Raw genomic sequence first — 15,006 nt, forward strand, 5'->3', positions numbered from 1 at the left:
TCTCTGGATCACAGTCACGCCATCCACCAGCCATCCCACACTCCAAGCTCCACTAGGAACCGATATGCACCTCAGGTCTGGAGTGCCCGCATTCCTGATCGACCGTGTTCAAGAGACTGATTGCACTGGACGAGACTCCCTAAAAAACAGTGGAGAGCTTTATCCCCGCCTCCAAGCTGACCTGCACTTCAATATTCCACAGACTCAAGATGGACCAGTTTTCTCCCTTTTCTACCACATCCAAGGGTCGGCCGTGCTCCAGGGCTTCTACTCTCTCTTCCATCTTTGCATACCTGGATGTGGCCTTTTCCTCCTCACCCAGCACATGTCCTCCCTGACATTTGCAGGGCAGAGGAGGTGACCAGTAAGGTGTCTCTCCCTTCGATTGCCAGCCTCCATCTTCAGCTCAGAGTCCCTCAACCCGGATCTATCTATAGATGGATGCAACTGCAAATAGCAAGGTATGTTGAAGATGAAGGTATTTGCAACAGATGAGGGATTGTCTTGCAGGCCGGGGCCCCCGAGAGTCGCAGAGGGCGTCAGGCCATTTTGTAACTCGATGGTTCACATATGCCAGAAATATTTGCACTCTGATACGGCTCTCTCTGGTTTCAGATTTAGGAACATTCCAATGGTTCAGGAATCCGAAGGCTCCAGGCAGACAACATTTATAGTCACTTGGGGAACCTCTGCTTTAAATATTATCAAAGGACAGGAGGCAAGAAGGCATTGTGCAGCAAGGAGCTGCTTCAGCTTGGCTGCTTGACTCCACGGGATTATCACTCCTCTTCTACTGCAGGGAGGAAGAGAGCACAAAGCCTGGAGGTCACGGTGCCCATTCTGCTGCATCCAGGCACAGCGCGTATGTGAGATGAGGATGAGCAAGAAGGAAGTGAGGGTATCAGATGAGAACTTGGGTGCGTTTCCTGGACATACTTGGAGAGGAATTACCATCTGCAGTCCAAAGCCTCTCTACTTCCTTCGTGCCCTAGTTTGTCCCCCTACCCCTCGCCAAAGAGGTTGCCATTATTAGGATCCTTGTCATCTGAGGTTAAAATAAGACCAGTTCAAAGTGAGGAAACGTTATGGGCAGGCAGCCTAGCCCCTGCTTGTTCTTGGAGCCACACACAGCCTGAGTTCTCCAGGCAGAGTGGCTCTCCTAGAACATCCAGTCCCTTCTGCTGCCTCCACAAGCCTTCCTCAGCTGCCCTGGATGCTGCTCCACCCCTTTCCTCCAAGAGGGGAACCGCTTCTCCCCCAGCTTCCCTGACAATTCATCCCAGTGTCCCCAGAGCCCTCACTGGCAGGAAGCTTGAAGTGCCTGATCACTCTCTGGTTTGCCGTTCAACCTTACACCCTCTCACTCTGCCGTCTCTGCCCTTTGAGGACAGCTGCTCCCCGCTGACCTGTGCAACCCATGTAGTTAGTGGCCTCTGAACGGAAAGATAATTGGAAAGAGGCAGAATGGGAGCACACATCAATCTTGCTGGTTTGACAACTGACATTCTTATAGGCAGATTCCTGCAGCGATGATGCTAGGAGAAAGAAACCTGATGCTTTGAAATGCCATTGCTATGAGAATGTATAATGTATATAAAGCTGTATGGATATACAACAGTGCACACAAACTCCTACCCTGGCCTTTTCCTGTGCATATGGTCACATTCCACAAGTGTCACCGATACCTTCTCTCCTGGAGGGAGGTCAGAGCATGGGATAAATTGCCATTCTAAGGTTGCTGATTGCAGCCCTGGTTTAAATGGGCAACATGCTGTGGGGTCCCGTGGCCAAGGGAAACAACTGGGGTCTCCCCAAGCACGAGATAAACCTGACTCAGAAGCCATGGAGGGCAAGGGGAGTTATTCGCTTGTGCAAAATTCCAATAGAACAGATGCTGCTTTAAATCTGTGAGCCTTCTTTTGCGGGTCCTTATATCCTGGGAAGGAAATGAGTGACAGTCATGGTCGGGGACACCTTGCTGCCCCGCTTTACCCGTCCGTATTTGCTCAGGGCGATGTAGGTCCCTCGGTACAAGTCTGACTCATAGGCGTTGTAATTGTTGGGCAAGAGGGTTTCTCTGAACTTGCACTCTTCTTGGAAGCTGGGCTGCGAAAGACATGGGCAAACAGCAGAGACTGGGTTACAAATGAGGAGTGCTGCAGATGCCAGCTGGGCCGCGCACAGTAGGCCCCCCTGCCAGGCGCCCCTTCCCTACTCTTTGTGAGACAACCACTGTGAGGTCTGAGCATCCTGGGTGGACAGAACGGTGAAAGGTTAGGATGGGAAGAGGCTGCAGGCTCTCATGGTTTCCTCTCACCTTCCCTCCTTTACCATAAGGAAACCAAGGCCCAGGGACACAGGGGATGATGGTCTGTGCCACACGGGGCAGAGCTGAGGCTCTACCACGCAGGTCTCCTGACTTCCAGAGTACTTTCTACGAAGTCCCCAGATGGTAACTTGCGCCATTCAAAGAACAGACCAGGAAATGACACAATAAGCTGTTTTCTCAAGTCCACTGTGAGAGGGAGTCTACTGGAGCAGGAATGAGAGCCCAGGGTGCTATTTCGTGACTTTTCTACTTCCTAGTTGTGTGGCCTCGGGCAGGTTCCTCCCCTTTCAGCCTCAGTTCTCTTTTCTGCAGACTGTGGTTGGGGAAGAAGGAGAGAGGTGGTTGGTGGAGGGGTAGGAGACACAGGGGATCTCTTAAGCCCTTTCCAGCACTGTCTGTCTCTTTCTTTCTACTTGTGGTTCCTCAGTCTGTCTTTCCTGGTTTAAGTCCCAAGGTTTCTATCCCTCAAAAGGGCCCATTCTCTGTTTTGACAGTCGCTGGTGAAAACATATCTACCAAATGCACATCTACAAATGTCCTCCAAGACACCAGGATCTCCCCTCTGCCCTCTTTCTCCTTCTGCCCCCTTTCATATGGACACAAGCTAGAAAACTCCTTCATTGGCCGGACGCAGTGGCTCAGGCCTGTAATCCCAGCACTTTGCGAGGCCGAGGCAGGTGGATCACGAGGTCAGGAGATCGAGACCATCCTGGCTAACACGGTGAAACCCCGTCTCTACTAAAAATACAAAAAATTAGCTGGGTGCGGTGGCGGGCACCTGTAGTCTCAACTACACGGGAGGCTGAGGCAGGAGAATGGTGTGAACCCGGGAGGCGGAGCTTGCAGTGAACCGAGATTGCGCCGCTGCACTCCAGCCTGGGGGACTTTCTCAAAAAGAAAAAAAACATTTGTGCCACAGCTTTGAGGTTAGACTGATGAAAATGGCCTCTTACTTAGCTATGTGAACTTGGACAAATCATTTAACCTCTAAAGCTTCAATTCCCTCATCTGTGAAGCAAGAAGAGTAAGAAAAATTATGTCATAGAATTGGACTAAGCATTAATTGAAATAATGCATGGAAAGTCCTGGGAACAATGCTTGCTATATAGTAGAATTAAAAATAAATTAGTAGTTGTGGTATTCTTCTTCAAGTAAATCATGAACTACTTTACATTAAAAGCCTCAAAAGACTGCCTTACCCTGGATCACCGGTCCCGGAAGACTTGCTGTGGGTTACTGGACAATTTAGCTTTTTAAGCTCTGAGGTTTTTGACGGAGTGCCTGGGAGACAGTGAGCTTGCGTGGAAGAGCAGGAAGCGAGAGAAAGGGCAGAGGCTGGCGCTGGCTCTGAACCACAGCCCCTCATTAGGAGCCTCTCTAGACCCTGGTTTCTTGCCCTGTGCATGGGGCATAGAACCTGTCACAGGACTTCCCTTGTTGGTGGGCAAGCTTGGGAGCAGCAGCACCAGGAAAAGTTCAGCTGGGGACTGATTGAAACATTCCAAGTAAAGCTACGTGAATGAGAAGTCCAGTACAGGTCAATGAGCAAAATAGAGTCCGGCGGTAGATCCCAACACATACATGGATGTAAAATAAAATGAATCTGACATGAACATAAAGTAAAAGTGGTATTTTAAATCACTAGAGAAAACATGGTGTCGGAACAACGGAATGGTATTTTATTATAATAATAATAAAGTTTGGTGTGTATGACTTTATTCCTTACCTCAGAATAAATCCAAATGGAGCAAAAATTTAAATGTAAAAAAGAGAACCATTAAAATCCAGAAAAGGTTTTTTTAATAAACTCAGAATCAGGAACATCTTTCTAAGCAAGACAAAAAAAAGTTAAAGCCATTTAAAAAAAATTAAGAAATTAGTCTTCTACTTGAAAAATATTACCTGAAATAAAATAAGAACAGAAATGGCAAACTGGATGAAAATCTGTACAATCCACATGTCAAAGAGTACATTTTTTTACTATATTCAGAACCCTAAACTCACCAGAGAATGAACAACATTTATAAAACAAGATTCCCAGGAAAAGAAATATCAATGGCATTTGAGCAGAAGAGAATATGCCTAATAAGAGAAATGTAAATTATAACTGTGAGATCACATGTTTAGTGGCCAGATTTCAAAGAGAAAAGCATTTGACACTATGCTCTCAGTGAGGGCATAGAAACTAGGAATTCTCATTTAATGTCCTCCGACGTATACACCGTTATAATCTCTATAAAGACCAATTTGACCGCATCTACCAGAGTAAAGGATGACTATAGCAACTGGTCAGCAATCCCACTTCTAGAAGTTTATCTTACTGATATATTCCCACACATGCACAAAAGTTACTGCAGTATTAAATAACAAAAGACCAAAAACAATGTTCTATTAGGAGAGGAGTAACTGAGGTGGCTCAGGCCTGTAATCCCAGCACTTTGGGAGGCCAAGGTGAGTGGATCGCGAGGTCAGGAGATTGAGACCATCCTGGTCAACATGGTGAAACCACATCTCTACCAAAATATAAAAAATTAGCTGGGCGTGGTGGTGCACGCCTGTAGTCCCAGCTACTTGGGAGGCTAAGGCAGAGGAATCTCTTGGACCTGGGAGGCAGAGATTGCAGTGAGCTGAGACCACACTCCAGCCTGGTGACAGAGCGAGACTCTGTCTCAAAAAAAAAAAGGAGTAACTGACTCAGTTACGGTAGATCCACATGATGGAATTCTACAAGCCTTGAAAAGATAAGAAACCTCTCTGTACTGACATGAAATGGCCTCAAAGATACATTGCTAAGTGAAGACACAAGGTTTGAAAAACTGTTAGCATAGTATGCTCCTGTGTGTGTGATTTTAAAAAGATGATAGCAGTGTGTGCATGTGTGCCTAGGCTATTTCTGGAATGATATACTGGAATGATACACTGGTAACTGTGGCTGCCTCTAGGGAGGAACTCAGTGGCTTCAAGACAATGGTAGGAGTGAGACTTTCCATAGAATATTCTGATACCTTTTCTCCTTAAAACAAGTTCATGTGTTACCTAGCCAAGTAAGTACATTATTTAAAGTGGGAAGGGAATTTAGGGTAGCAGATGGGCCAGGAAACGAGCGAGAAAACATTTTGATCAGAAACGGGTGGTCTCCTCCTTGTTGGGTCACAGCCCCTCTCCACCCACCAGCCTCCCCTCTGTTCTAACTTTGTATGTCCCTGGAGAGTAACCCGCCCAGCCAGTTCCAGAGAATTTATTTCTGATCTGGATGGTGGTTAAGGGAGAGGTTTCATGTGTTGTTTCCATGCTCTAGAGAGGAAATGAAATATTGAGGTGGAGGAAGGGGAAGTGGGAGGAACTGAGTGACTCGGACAAGAAACTCTCAAGCCATTGCCCACTTCCCAGTGCCTAGAATGTATCCATTTGAGAACCCAGCCTCTTCTAAACGTCTGGGCCTCCTCAAACATGATTGTTTAAGCGTGCGTGACCATGGATGTATAGATTGTACTTTGTTTCTCTGGTCGTTAGATTTTGGATCATTCAAATCCACTCCCCCTCAACATACACACGGTATTTTTTTTTTTTTTTAAAGTTTATGACTTTTTTTTTCTTTCCATTCCGCTCTTTTCTCTAGCCTGTCTCATATCTCTGGCCTTCCCCAGAATCCTATACAAAAGTAAAGTGAAAAAAGACAACTGGTAGATAAAGCTTGTGCCAGAAGCCCTAACCTTCCCCTTGCCGCTCTCTCTCCGCCCTCAGCACCCCCACCTGTGGCACGAAGGGGAGATCATGCATTTTCCCTGAATGCTTCAGGTTGACTGGATTTTCCTGCTGCCCAGAGTGATGCTCAAGACCCAGCCCCTTAATGCATCTTCATCAGAGCCCTGAGCTTTTGAGTTCTCATGGCTTGGGAATGTTAGCTCCTCAGCTCTGGTGAAGAACGCCCTCAAGCCAAGTGAACGCCATGTTCATAAAAGCAGCTACCGTTTATGATTACTTGGACAAATGAAAATCATTCCACTGGGTCACATTTCCTGGGCCTGCCGGCCTCGAGCCCCAGCCTGGCAATGTCTTCAGTTCCATGTAGGTCCATTCAGACTTACGTGCATTTGGCACGTGCTATGGAGAAGGGCATTTCGCAGAGGAGCAAGCACATCCATGGGGTAGAAATGCCTCTAAAAGTGTGAGGTGGACAATGTAGCCACCCTCTTGCCTTTAGAGCTAAGTCACCTGGACCAATGAGGATCTAATCCTGTCTTTAAACATCTTCATCCTGTGACTGCTGGGGCCATTTGCCCCTGTTCCTCCTGGGAGTGGTTGGATGGAGAAGGATGGGGTGGAAGGATGTGGGCAAGAAGGAAAAATAAGCCAACTCTTTGTCCTAAGACTTTCTTCTACAGCCCCTGACTGCTTCTTTTCCTGTCTTTAGCTGAAATATCGTCAGCTCTGAAGATGCCTGCATTTTCCAACTCTTTTTCCTAGCGCACAATTGCACTGTTGATTTAGGAATGTTGGAAAGTGTTTCATCGGGTGTCTCATTCTTCTCACTCCTGTGCGGCTCTTTGTAGCAGGCGGGGATTTGTATGCAGGGCCTCAGGCCCCTCATAAGGGCATACACCTCCCGCTGCTCTCCGGGTCCATCTCCCAGCACTTCCTCATGGTGGGTGTCCTTTGTCCCATTCCCTCAGGAGTGCTGTTTTCTGCTAGAGTGGCAGCTGAACCAAGGCAAAGCTGGTCCTCCCCTCCCGCAATGCAGTGCCCCAGATACTAATCAAAAGTCTCTGGAGAAAATCAACTTTCTCCTTTGCACATTGTCATACTGTTGATGAAAAGCATGTAAATGCAGTTATTCTTAGTAAAACTGAAATCACTTGAAAGCATAACTGAGTTGCTGGTATCTTTTTGCTAGTCTGTATTCTTCTCAACCAAAGGATTCTGATAGAGCCACTGTCAGGTGAAATCCTTGATGTTTTGTTTTGTGAATTTTAAAGGGGACCCAAGGGGGCCTAGAATTCACTGATTTCTGCCTCATCCTGAGAGAGCAGAAGTCCAGGCCCAGAGAAGTTCAGTGACGTTGCCCAAAGTAAGACAAGTAGCTAGAGGGTAGGTCGGCCAGGAACTGGAACTCGGGTCACGGAGCCCTGAGACAGGGCTGCACACAGCTGTGGCTGGACGTGTGACCCTGGAGACCCGGTGTCCGCAGCTGCAAAGGGAGGGTGAAGATCAAATGCCCCTCCTAGGGGTGCTGTGAGATCATGCTCGTAAAGCCCTGTGCAGCCTGTGCAGCCTGACACAAGCAGTAGGCCAGTGCTCAGGGCACGGCAGCTGTTTATATTGTCTAAAGGGGGGGCCCGGCAAACTGTCCTGAGCCTCCCCGCCCCTCTTTCCAGGAGACAGACATGTGTGAAGCCCCTTCTAGCCAGGTTTCCTTGGCCCTTATTCTCTGCCCATGAGTTGCTCCCTTGTCCCCCTCATCAACACCTCAGCCCCAGCCCAGTTTCCCTCCCCCACCCGTGAGAAGTCCCATGTAGTGGCAGTGGCAGCTGAGCCTGGGAGATGAGGCAGCTCAGAGGGCTTAAAGGGAAATAGTGTGAATGAAATCATCACCCAGCGGGAGTCTTCCTGGCTCCAGGATCAGTCGGCAATTGTGTTTTTAGACTGTGATAACGGCCTCTGAGGGGCAACGAGGGAGGGGTAGAAGTTGCTCAGGAGCATCTGGTCCTGAGCCACACGAAACGTCAGGTGCCCCAGGCTTGGGGCACAGCTGTCCAGCCCCACTCTCTGTGTGCAGGCCCGGCTGGCCCTGAGGTCCAGGGAGGAGAAGCTCCCTCCCTGGAGAAGATGCTCTTTGGCCAAATGCTACTGAGGGTGAAGGTAGGAGGAGTGGGAGGGCAGAGGTGAAGGGGGCGGGGTCCTTTCTCCAGAAGTTCCCGGTTCTCCTGGACTCTGCTCGTTTAGTGAGCCCAGCAGTTCATCAACCTGCTTAACTGCAGGTTGAGGTGCAATAATAGTGCTGCAGAGTGAGGGCTGGGGCTGGGGCGGGGGTTTGAGGCATTGGGAGTCAGCCTCCTTTCCCTTTTGCTATTCTGAATGCTCTTCCCCGCTTCGTGGCGCTTTCTCTGATGGTTAAATCTTATATTCCCTTCCCCAGCCTTTCCCAGCTTCTCCTTCCAGGGCCAAGAGATTTCAAGTGGGAGGTGGGTAAATATCCTCTCTATTTGTGCATTTTCTCCTCCCCACAATTCAATTCCTTTCTGGGTATGAAGAAAATAGTAGTAAGTAGCTTGTTGATAAAGGTGACAAGGAGAAAGAAGAGTTTATGAAATTTGTGCTTTCTCCCAGGAGACTTACTTGCTAAAAACGTTCCTTGCTTGCATGGAGTCCCACAGCCAACAGCCCAAATTCCCAGCTTTCCTGATCCTATGGGATCCCGGGCAATATGCAGGCTGGAAAGAAGGGGTTCTTTGGGATGCTGCACTCTCCGGGGGGGGGGGGGGAACCTGCTCCACCAAAACCTGGGTTGGCCCCAGGCCTCTTCCTGTCCTCACCACCACTTTTCCAGAGAGAGTAACAAGGACATGTCTCTTCTGTCTCATCTCACCCACTCTCCAGCTCTCAGGTTCAGTGTAACATGCGGAGTGGGTGGTATCCCGCCCTCCAGAGGCCATGTAGCCTGCTGTCCCCCAAGCCTGCCTATGCCTCAGAAACACCTGGCAAATTTAAAATACAAAAACAAACGGATTTCCAGGCCCACATCTCAGCTCTGTTGAATAAGAATCTCCTAGGTAGGTACCTGGAAATGCATGCTTTTAACAAGTTTCCAAGGTGATAGAGATGCAAACAGTCCACGGACCCGTGCGGGAGACCCACTGATTTTAATGCATGCCATATGTCCACATAAACCAACCCAGACTGAGAGATGTTAGCACCAAAGATTATGGGACGGAGGCCACCTGGTGAACCTGTTCTTGTATTTCATAGATCTCCTATGTTGGGCCCCCCCTGGGACCCAGTGCCAGTCCTGGGTCTATTTCTTCACATCCCAATCCTCAGTTTATCCTCCAAGGGGCAGTAGATCAGCCCTCCACACCCTCCCTATAAATAACTTTGATATTTTTTGAGGCCTGCTCTGAGGTCTTCCTTTTTAGCTTGCTTATTTCTGTCAAAGGAACCCTCCATTTCTTCAGCTTCCTAGGGATGTTTGCCCACCATATTTTGGAATAAGGCAAACGATGGGCCGAGGGCTGCAGGAATGAGTAGGTCAGTGAGAGAGCGGAGGTTCTGGTCAATGTGCTTAGAAGTTGGTGGCATTAACCCAAGTACCAGCACTGGCGCTCCCAGGGGTGACCTATGGGCGTGGGGATGGGAATGGGAGGAACTGGTACCTGCCTAAAGGGTGTAATAGGTAGGCTGCTTCTCCAGCTTACACGATCAGAGGGCAGAGGATTGAAAACCCTAGCGCAGAATCTCAGCACACTGGTGAGGACGAAAACAGCCTCCCATTCCGCTCTTTCTGCGGCGCACTAGGCCGGGGCATCTTGCAGGGCGCGTGCCATGGAGCAGCACGCCCAGGCAGAGAGATAGGCTTGCTCTCGGGGCCTTGCCAATGCAGGGAATCACACCTGCCCGCAAGCCGGGATGCCAGAATGCGGGTTTCCCTCTGGCCCACGGGCTCCCTGAGCTGTGGTTTCTGTTTAATCACACAGACTTCAGCCGGCAGGTGGGAACAGAAGAAACACGGGCCAGAGCGGAGGACAATCACCCATGAGGCTGAAGACGCAGAAGCTGCAAGGCCCCTCCCTTTCACAGGCTCCTTTTAACAGCCTTTCCTTTCCCATTTAGATGATAGTCACTTCTCTACTCAGAATTTCATACTATTTTCTTCAACTGCGTAAGCATCAAGCCTTGTAAACCTGGCACTTCCCTGGCCTGGCGAACTCACCGTTGCGTACAATCTTCCTTTACTGTTCATGGCAACGAAGAGCGCACTTCTCACTCCAAAGAGACTCACCACACCTCGCTCCACGGTGGAAATTTCCAGCAGGCCTGACAAGGAAAGGGGAGCCACATTACCTAAGGCTCGTGCAAATCACAGTGGGAACTTGAGCCGACAAGGGCATCTCAGTGCATCCCCATTCTCCTAGAAAGCCAGGCTCTCCATCACCCCGTCCACGATCCCTCTCACTCTAGGGGACCCTGGCTGCTGCAGTCACCAAGCGCTGCCATTGTGCTGTGAAAAATCCAGTTCTGCAAGGGAAAGTTCTGATATCAGAGTTAGGGACTGCAATGACCACTTAGCTACCTATTTAAGATGAGCCTTGACTCTGGGCTTTCATTGACATAATTACTTGAGGTCCTTGACTTGAGTAAAAAAATACATTCTGATTATTACTATTCTTAATGTGTACTCCACATGTTTCAACAAATCTCAACCCCCTTAATCTTGAAAACACAGCAGCCACGCCATGGCTGATGGCTTTCTTAAATCCTGCGGCCCCCATCCTTTCTTGGATAGGAGACTAACCATACAGCAAGCTGACAACTTGCAGGATAAGAACCTGGGGACAGAGGGAGCTCGTTGAAATAAAAAGACGGATGTGCTCCAGTTGGACATTTTGCAATTGAATTTCCTTTCCTTCTCCAAGAAAGAAGCTGAATAAAAATCAGCTTGTGTCAAATTTGATCCAAGTATACTAACTCATTCTCCCTACCCCTGCTTTGCGGGCTTCCCAGACTAATGGTTCCTAGTGGTCTTACAAGGCATCAGATGGGCCAGTAATGCTGAAATAGTTAGTGCCACGGAGGATCTAACCAAGGTGATGGCAAGGAACACCAGGATGCTTGGACCCCAGTATACTGAGCCTGCACCCAGCTAGAGTCACGTGGAATCATCTAAGTGGTGAGCAGCATTTCTGTCCCCTTTATAGTGCATCCTGGCCACTAGAGCATGGCCCCTTCACCTTTTAGCCCGGCATGAGCCCAAGCCCCCAAGCGTCCCAACTGGCTGCAGCTGGCACTCACTGTAGGGGTTCTCCTCGTGGGTCCCGCTGATCCGGCCGTCGGGGGGCACCTGGAGGTGAAAGCCGATGCCCACGTTGCAGTAGAGCCTCCGCTGCCGCTTGATCCCCACCAAATAGCCACTTTCCCAGTTCACCCCGGCGATCTCTCCAGCTAGCCCGGCACGAGACCTGGACAGCAGGGTGCCCCAGACCCTCGAGCCCAGCAGCGTGTTGTTGGCACGGGTGCCTGCAGGCGAGGGCACCACCATGCCCACTAGGATGCCTAGGAAGACGAGAGCCCACAGCGTGCCCCGAAGACGTCCTGCTCCCCGGGACATAGTGATGAACAGCCTCTGTCCCAGGGCCATCCACCTTGCCTCTCAGGCACGTGGTCAGAATTAATGGCCCTAAAAATACCGCCCTTCTTGTTTTTCTCCCTCCGGCATGGCGGCAGGGGCTTATTTTTGGAAGGCAGATGAAGGCTGCTGACATGAAACCAAAGCCTGCATCGGGCACTCGGGTTGAGAGCAGAGGGACCCAGGCTGAGCCGCGGCCGGTAGAGACCATGGCTCGGGGACGCTCTCTAGCTCGCCCGCTTGCTCCGTCCCGAGTTGATGATATTTGATTTGACCTATCTTTATAGTTGGTTCAGCAGCCCGGCCCTCCCCTCCACCCATCATCACCCTGACGTCAACCCGCCCGGCTCACTTATCCAGGGCTGTAACATTAACCTGCTCTTGGGCCTGGCTGCCTCTCCAGACCCCCATCACCCTCCACGCTCCCCAGGGGTTCTGGGAGCCACTGTCATTCCAACTATGAGGCAGGAATGAAGTGAGCAGGGAGCATCTCTGGGGGAGGGGGGAAGCTGGCTGGGGGCCCAGGGAAAGAGAGAGGCGAGAGGCCACCCAGGACCCATATTGGGCAGAAGTTCTTTGCCTGGCAGCGCTGGCTTCCTTATTTAGAGGGCAGTAGGTAGAGGCAGGGATGGGAAAAGGCTGATGACCGTAGCCTGCAAGTCACCCTCGAGAGCTTTGCATGGAAACAGCTCCTGGTGGAGGGGAACACCGAAAGGCCAAACCCTTTCAGCAGGAAGGCACGGAAATTCTCAGCGGGTGGGGATGGGGGTTGTTCAAGGAGCTTTAAGATTGTGGAGGGAGGGAGGGAGGGCAAGGGCAAGGTTTGCCTGCTCACTGTCCTGGTCCCGGCATCCACCTGGGGTGGAAGTAGTGTCTGGCCTTTGACGTAGCGCCCTGGCCATTCTCCTCCCTGGATTTATCCCTGGCATGTGACTGATATTATTCCCATTTCACAGATGAGGAAGCTGAGGCTTAGAGAGGTTAAATGACTTGCCCAAGTTACCACAGCTAATAAGTAGCAAAGCCAGAACTTCTAAGGTTTGCCTGAGTCTAAAGCCTGTGCATGTCTAACGTTTTCAGTAGAAGTTGGCTGGCCCACAGAGTCTGTTTAGCTCCTTAAATGCCAATAGCACATCACAGAGTGATTTCAGTAGCATAAAATGATTCATTTGTTAAAAAAAAACTTGAGTGTCTTTGATGTACATGTATTTGCAGATAACTTCTGTATTTGCAGGTAACTTTTGCTGGGCTGATATTACATTCAGAAACTAGTAAAGTATTTCTGCCAGGAAGTTATTCCTACACTCATTTTTCCTTTTCCCATATTACTTTTAAATAGATTACATGTCTAACTGAAGTGAGAAAAAAATGTTAAGCTACCAGAAAACCCACCCCACAAATTGCTATACGATATAAGAAGGAACTGTTAATATGTCTCTGAGGGTGAATAAGTTAACAAGGGTCACCTGGGGAATTGAATTAACTTGAGTTTAAAATCCTGTTTCTTGTACTTCCGTTCAGGTCTTAATCTGTTGGTGAGACATTAGTGCTGATTGTGCAGGGATTGGAAGGAGTGTGTGGGGGGTGATGACAGTGGCATACAGATGGATTTGAGCGTCCTGAGCAGTAGAGTTGGTCCCAGCAGGCAGCTCCCTTAGCCACACTCTGCACCCACGTTGCAGGCTGCAGGTAGCCTGAAAAAGCTCCTGGGGTGAGTTCCACGGCCCAAGGACTCTACCGAGGCACCACCACCTTTCCTCTGATTCTAAACCTTCTGCTGTGCCCTGGGTCCCAGCCTCTGGTCTGTGGCTTCTACCTGCCTTCTCTGCCCTTCTGCCCGTTCACTGGGTTCGATGCTTTGGTTCAAATTTCTGTCAAGCCATGTGTTTCAGTGTTGCCCTAGACATGCCTTCTCGGATCCTGTGAAGCCCAGACATCTGTCATGACCCTCAGCTGGTAAACTGAATGGGGAGGGACATAGGCACCACTTGTTCCTAATGTCACCACGGGCCCCTGGCTTCCCCATTGGCTTCCTCTCCCTTCCACTGCCATTGTCCTAGACCCAATCTCATCTCACCAGCACTGCCGTTTCCCACAAGGAAAGATGATGCCTTAGAGGTTCAGATTGAGTCTACTATGTAGGCCTTTGTTGGAAAACTGTTGTTAAAAATCCTCCTGCAAAGTAAGAGGTTCATGAATAATCCGAAGACAAAGTTGTCAACAAAAAGAACTTCACTTTGGATTTCCAGCGGAGTTTCATATAGTTAAGCTTTCATGGATGCAAGAGCAGTGGGGACACTTTTTCAGTGATGTTTGGAATCTTGTGTTAATTATGCTGGTGGTCCTCACTTAGGGAAGAGACAGTCCAGAAACATGTTGGATGGTAAGGAGAAGTCAGTCTGAAATTAACACTTGCCTTGGATAATTGGAGAGGTGCTCACCAGTAGAGCCCAGAATCTCTGTGGAGTTTCTTGGAACCCATCCACTTTGGGACTGCCTTAGGAGAGAGATTAAACTATAACAAGGTCCATGCCATATACCAATAAAAATGGTAAAGCTTCTTAGATTCACCTCATCCTGGGTTCCTCTCTGTGCGGAGGTTGTGGTTCATGTCTCATAAAGCAATGGGCTTTGGAATGGGGACACCTGGATTTGAATCTCAACTCCACTATTTAGTGGCTCCGTGACCTTGGGAAAGTTCTGCATCTCTCTGAGCTTCATTATTTTGTCGTCTGCAAAATGAGATCATTGCTTCCTAAGCTTGTTACAATGACTCGCAATAATACATGCGACTGGCGCAGTGCAGAGCACGGTAGAGCTATTTCTCAGAAATTTTCCTGAAACACATCGAAAATCTCACCCAATTAAAGAGGACAAACCAAAGTGAGAAAGACCATCTCTTATCCCAGGGGGTGGGAGAGACACGTGGGCTTCCAGCTCTTCACTGCCATCCGCCAGAGCATATGTTGTGATGGCTGCTAACATATGCAGAAGCAGGCAGCCCAGATTCCTCAAATGTTCTGAAAACCAGTGAGTGCCTTGGTGTCGTCCCCTGTTAAATTTAAAACTTAAGTAATTCATGCTATTAAAAAGCCTGGGTCTTATTTTTATCGGGTGATGCGATGAGGCCCTGTTCTAAATGCACCTCCTCTGCCTGTCTCTATAGCAACTTTACTGTGCTTATATAGCCATATATTTTTCCTGAAGGCTAATTAAGTTGACAACTGCTAGGTCTTCTTGGCTTACCAGATTTGTACTTGACCCTTCTCTTGGGGCTTAGGGACCCCTATGGATGTGAAGTGATAGAGAAAAGAGTAACAGGTGGAAGAGGCCTCCC

General features: G+C 49.2%; 1 protein-coding gene across 1 annotated transcript; it reads right to left on the reverse strand.

Annotated features, from left to right (window-relative positions):
- Positions 1–1,856: 1,856 nt before the first annotated feature.
- On the reverse strand, positions 1,857–12,038 carry FGF6 (fibroblast growth factor 6). The gene is made up of 3 exons (XM_007967275.3): positions 11,336–12,038; positions 10,257–10,360; positions 1,857–2,106 (listed from the first exon to the last, which is right to left on the reverse strand). Exons 1-3 carry the CDS (start codon positions 11,679–11,681, stop codon positions 1,930–1,932), a joined length of 627 nt encoding a protein of 208 aa, XP_007965466.1. The 5' UTR covers positions 11,682–12,038; the 3' UTR covers positions 1,857–1,929.
- Positions 12,039–15,006: the final 2,968 nt, after the last annotated feature.

This window comes from Chlorocebus sabaeus, chromosome 11 (assembly GCF_047675955.1).
Source record: "Chlorocebus sabaeus isolate Y175 chromosome 11, mChlSab1.0.hap1, whole genome shotgun sequence".
Taxonomy (NCBI): Eukaryota; Metazoa; Chordata; class Mammalia; order Primates; family Cercopithecidae; genus Chlorocebus; species Chlorocebus sabaeus.